The sequence below is a fragment of the Thermobia domestica genome, chromosome 4, assembly GCF_964235325.1.
Source record: "Thermobia domestica chromosome 4, izTheDome1.hap1.1, whole genome shotgun sequence".
Taxonomy (NCBI): Eukaryota; Metazoa; Arthropoda; class Insecta; order Zygentoma; family Lepismatidae; genus Thermobia; species Thermobia domestica.
In genome coordinates this window covers 278,489,154-278,495,286 of record NC_137457.1, presented here as the reverse complement: position 1 = coordinate 278,495,286, position 6,133 = coordinate 278,489,154, and the positions used below count along the sequence as shown (strand labels likewise).

Below are 6,133 nucleotides of genomic sequence, written 5' to 3'. Positions count from 1 at the left end.
TACTACAGTAAAATTGTGCGCCTATGCATTTCTGGCATGTTAAAGTAAGATATTTACAAGATGGCCATACGTTCTGATTAATCGAGAATGTCCCGTTTTGAGAACGAAATATTATCTCAGAATATTTTGGTACAGATCTTTTGTCACTTCAACAGAACACCGGAATTAAGTATAATAATTTATAAGTTCATTGTGTGGAACCGCTGTATTATGTTTCCAATTACACAATAAATACTGCTGTGTTTCACATTTTCATTTTATAGTACTGCAAAATTATTATTTTATTACAAAATAAGTTTTTTTTTTTTTTTTTTTTTTTTTTGCGCGTCTTACTTCTAGCTTACTTAATACGAGACCAACTTTGTAATCTTCGTTCCAAATTTGTGAAATACTGAAGATAAAACTCGCAGATTTTCGATATCATTTTTTTTTAAAAAAGTGAGTGTTGTGCAAATTCAGTTTTTGCTAAGAAATCATAAGGTATGAGTTAGCGGTGTAATCACTCATAACGGTAAAAGCTATTCCATAACATACGGTACCGATTTTACTACCATAAAAGTATTTTATTTATTTACTTATTGAACAAATTCCCAGATACAACGTTACTTTGCCATTTTACACAGGGAAATGTTAAGAAACAGGAAAAAAAACAAGTGTTAACAAAGAATGCAAAGTAATATTATTTGGCCAAAACTCGTTTAATTGCTCTGTCAAACATCGAGTAGCTCGAAAAATATGGCCACATCAGTTGTCAAATGATTACAATACTTTGGTATTCTATAAAAAAAAAAAAAACTTCTGTATAATTACCAACCTAGGGCGGACAAGATGGAATAGGTGGGTTGTTGACTAAAGAAATAAAGGCAAAATAAAACTACAGAAAATATAATTTTGCTTGATTTATTTATGTTTTAAAGAACAAACTGTGTACATACAGTCTTAATACTTATCCCAGCAGTAGAAAGACAAATACTATTACTGGGAAATACATAGGAAGCCAAGAAACAGTCTTCTGGTTCACTTAACATTACAATCAGACTGATAGTTTTTCGCATGAGAATAACAATTTACAGTCCCTTTCCCCCAGTATTTACCATGTACACGTATTGTAGTTTTTTTCTTTATGTCATTTATAGTATAATAATATACAGTCAACTTTACTTATTCTGTAAGTAGTACAGAGTTTTCTTTTTATGATATGCAACATAGAGGTGTTCTAACTAACATGAAAAACAAAGTCAAAGTTTGCTTAAGCCGTTTGTTGTACAATAGCAGACTTAAAAAAAGAGTGCTTAAAGTAGTTTTGTTCCGTCTCTATAATAGTGCATGAGCATTCACTACATGAATTATTACAACATATTTTTTTAAGCATCGTTTATTTCTTCGGTGTATTTAATATATATAGAACATGAAATGCTAGTAACATCACCAGCATTTCTATTTCGTGAAGGTTTTTAGCCAGACTTTGATCTTTTAAGATTATGGTGCAAAACTCTTTTCTGTTTATAAGTCGAAGAAAAATCTGAGCACTGATCATTACCGATTTGCAAATTTAGTGAAGGAATTGTTCTTTTGAAAATTCACGTTTTAAACTTATCAGAAGCAAGCTAGTAAAACACATTTCAGTGGGATAGTGGACGCCATCAATACTAAAAAGCATTTAAGTCGATTCCTAAATTTTAGGACATTGTTTAATTGGTGCGTCATTTGAATTGAGGACTATTTTATAGTCGGTCAGATTGATTAGGTGAATACAATGTCCATGAAGTAGGGTTATTCCGGGCAAATATAGCTCAAAGCATGGTTTCTTCCGAATTTGTTCTCACACAATTTAACATTACAGTTACGTAATATCGTATCGAACGATGCTACTAGGATGTATTATACCACAGGTAAAACCTGCAAATAACTTATAAGTAAATTGATAATACTTAAGTAATCTCCAGGAGGGATATTCGTTATATGGTTTTGTTTTGTAGCAAAAAGTAAAGAATAGTACCTTAGTTGTTTATTATAATGCAATACATTTATGGGGTTAAGTGTCAAGCTAAAATGTAATATTACAACAGTGGTAGTGACTGTGTTGTATTATAAAGCTTCATTGAAAATGTGTTACTGGTATATCTTTATTATATGATTCTGTTATTTGTGAAGTTTGTTATAATTTTAAATCGGTGAAAGACTAAAGATGCTGTATATGAAATAATAATTATTGTTATCATGTTTGTAATAACTGTTTATTTTGTTTGCTTAAATTCTGCAATAATACACGAAAAATTGTCCAATAATATGACAAGAATTATACTTGTTTCTAGAAATTGTGTCAATGTGTCATGATATTTTTGTTAGGTTTCCATTTTTTTCTCTCTCTAAAAATAATTGGCTGGCTTAAGCCCTTCGCAAAATGATTTGGCGATGTTACTGATAATTGGGAATGGGAAATAAGTATTATTATATTTAAATGCTTAGCATATCGTTTCTGTCTATCTATGGCATCCATAGACAATGCAATGAACTTAAAAGATAGTCTGTACAGTAGTTTAACAAAAAGTTTCCTTAAATCATAGCAATACATGATTGCCTTTCATATCTAATGTCTAAATGATTACTGATAGCATTATGTCAGTAAACAATAACGGACAATTGATATACTGTATATAGATATATGTATTGTCTTTATTTAATACCTGTTGTTGTTTAAGGGAAGATACTCAACAATATGTATTGTATTACCCATACTTCCCCGACGTGTACTTTCGCTGTAACACGAAATAGTACAATCTTCAGAGAAAAGTACATATCACACCCAAAAGTCTGTCAAGTTTGGTAGCTACCATATTATGTATATAGTATGTCATAAAATAATAAAAATATTTTTCTAGTAAACTCGCAGTGCCCACAAAATAACTTACCAACTTGAAAATATCAATCCTTGTTTGGTTTTGTTTTTGACTTTCCTTTTAAATATATAATTTACATTGTTTTTTGGTAACAACATTCAGTACAAAAAAAGCTTCATTTCTTTTTTTTATTTATGTCTTTCTGTAAGCCTTGTCAATATTAGTTTTTTCTAGTTCATTGTAACCTAAAATACTTTCAATAGCTTTGAGATGTCCTCTCTGATTTTCTTTGTCTGTAAGAAAATAGTAGATTGCTGATTTGAGGAACTGCAGAGTGATTTCTGGGTCGATCTCTCCAGAGCTGGCACGATTTTCTGCAATGCGCCGATACATTGCCTGGGTGCAAGGAAGAAAAACAGTATTAATTTTCCACTACTAATTAAATTTCGATTTATATATTATTCATTCATTTCTAGACTACACATAAATTAATTTTACAAACTTTTACAAATGACACGATTTAGTATGAAACAGGAAACTTATGCATGTGTGTTATTGTTTCCTTTTTTGCAGGATAGTTATTTTCTTCCCCCTCTCTCATTCATCGTGTATTCCACTGTTCTAGATTTATTCGAAGTGTCATCCTGTGTAACTCAGAAAACTAATTTTCTGTAAGAGAACATTTTTAGACATTTTGGATCAAAATGTTGAAATATTTTATTTTATGAAGAATATGAGTACTGTGAAGATTAAATGTCTACCTAAGGATTTTAGTTTAGAACTCCCAGATATAAATACGCTTTTAAAAGTTGCTGTTTATATATAATTGGCCCTGAGGCCGCCCATAGATTTAATGTGACACCAGATAAATTTTCGTTAAGGACTTCCAAGTTAATGTGAGGGCTCCCAATGGTCGTCAGCACAGTTGGCAACTGGCGCTGAATTTCCGTATTATTAATGAACTAAACTTTATTCATGTCACCAAAGGGTGTTTAGAAAGTCGATAAATCCATATTTTTGACATGTAATATTTAATTTAATATCTAGAAAAGGTATGATTATTTTGTCGCTGTCAGGTGTTTTAAACTTCAAAACAAAAAGTCTGAATTGAATGAAGTAAAAAAAAGAAAAGAAAAGAAAAAGAAAAAAAACTACATTTGTCGGTGTTGTCTCCCCTTATGGGCCGCCCTGATTGGTCCTTCTTCCTAATATAGTTGCTACTGTGTGTGCTTTTGGTGCACGAGGTCCTGGGTTCGATTTCCGGTGAAGAGTATTGAACGCACTACAGTGGTTCAGACCCCACTGTAAACTGTAGGTTTCGTCCTGGCCCATCCCTTATACGTTTCAGGTTTCCATCCTTTATTACGATAACTCAGACCTTCCGTATGTAATACTTTCTCCTTTCTAATACAGTAAGGAAAGTATTCAAGAAGGATATATGCCCAGCGACTTCCACCTGAAGCGGTTTCTGGCCAGACAATTTTTCGACATCGCAGTTGATTTGCAGGTGGTTGACATCCTGTTTCCAGTTCTTGGCTGCAGAATTATTCGATACAGGCATATAAAAGCTGGTGCCACGTGTTACGATAAATGTCTCAACAAGGATGATACATAACCTACTTTACAATATATGCATGTACCACTAACTCACTATAGTAATATAATTTTCTTCTGATGCTTCTCTCTCATTTTGCAGGTCATCGCAACTTACTTTTTGAATGTGCCTCGTATATTGATTCAAACGCTAAATTATATGTATAATCATGAAAGAAAATGTGTCTTGAATAACTCCACAAGTTCAATATATTTCATAAAATTTCTAAATAGTAAACTTACTTTCTTAACTTAAAAAAAAAAAAAAAAAAAAATCTCATAAAACTACTTTCATACGACGGAAATGGAAAAATACAAGATGATTATGAAATAAAGACAGTACAACCACATTTTTGGCACAAAAATAAAAGCATGCAACACATATTACTTACTGTGCAACACATATTATTTGCTTTATCATCAGCCAGAAGTATTAAGGGGAAAATTTTCAGCGAAAAGCGTAAAATATTTTCTGGGATTTATTTTTAAAAAGCCACTTGTCCCCGTCTACCTTGATACATATTGTATATTAGAATTCTACGCATATTTCTAAGTAAATATACGGAATTTATGTAATTAATTGACTAATATATTAGTAAAGATATGGCTACTTTAATGCCATAGCAGGAGACTGATAAAATTACTTTAATATTCAATAACGAAATAAAATTAAAGTCACTGAGTCAAGGCTAGACAGACAGCATATAACCTGCAATTTTTATTATGTTTTAGCGGAGTAACAGCATCTTGCTCAATTCTCCTCTCTTGACGAGAGAGGACAATCTGAGAAAGAAACTGCCACGATGCCGAAACGTAATGAGAATTGTCTTCTTTCTTTAATTGTATCTGTAAGCTTCGGCTGCGTTGAATTTACACATAAGATAGAAAAAAGTCAAAATATTGTGTAAGAAGAATATTGAAGTGAAATCTGTACTTGGACGGAATGCAGTTATGTTGAAAATTCATTGTAAAAAAGACGCACGATGTATATGTAAGTAAATCACGGAAAAGTACTATAAAGGTAACCAGGAAAGTTCTGTCACCTTTTGTGGAGGTCTGTGTTCAATTAGCCCTCACGCCGTGAGTTGAATGCGAATGGAGATAAGGCGAAGGTCAGTTGTTGGTGTGGGTATATCTAACATACTACCTGGTTGTGGCAGTTCAGTTACACTGTGAATTTGCGTAAGGACAGAGTGAATATGGGACGTCCACAGAGCATCATAAGGGCGTGTATGCTGTACGAGTTCAAGCTGGGGTCAAACGCCGCTGCAATGGGGCGGAAGATATGCCAGGCCTTTGGTGAGGGTGTCGTGAGTACGCGGACAGTGCAGTGGTGGTTTAACAAGTTTAAGGACGGTGACGAAACACTCGAAGACGCACCACGTGCCGGAAGACAAACACATGTACTAAATGAATATCTTCAGGCAGAATTGAGGCGAACAGTGGCCAGCCATATGAGGAACTGGAACTACAATCCAGTATGAGTGGAGAAACCATTCGGCAGCACCTCCATCAACTTGGGAAGCATTACAAATTGGGTCGATGGGTCTCACATGATTTGACTCCGGGCCAGAAGGCAACGCAAGCAGACACCTGTGTTTCTTTGCTATCTCGTCTGAGGAAGAAGTCATTTCTGGACAGAGTATTGACATATGATGAGAAATGGGTCCTGTACGAAGCTCCAAGGCGCCGCCATCATT

At 33.6% G+C, this 6,133-nt stretch overlaps 1 protein-coding gene across 4 annotated transcripts in view; it reads right to left on the bottom strand.

Moving 5' to 3' along the window:
* Positions 1 to 884: 884 nt before the first annotated feature.
* qtc (GRIP domain-containing protein quick-to-court) overlaps positions 885 to 6,133 on the bottom strand; it is a 252,314-nt gene continuing 247,065 nt past the window's right edge. For all 4 annotated transcript variants that reach the window (XM_081755956.1, XM_081755960.1, XM_081755957.1 and 1 more), the window contains one exon: positions 885 to 3,236. In XM_081755956.1, coding sequence (XP_081612082.1) covers positions 3,033 to 3,236 — 204 coding nt within the window. In that variant the 3' untranslated portion in view covers positions 885 to 3,032. The remainder of the gene's footprint in view (positions 3,237 to 6,133) is intronic.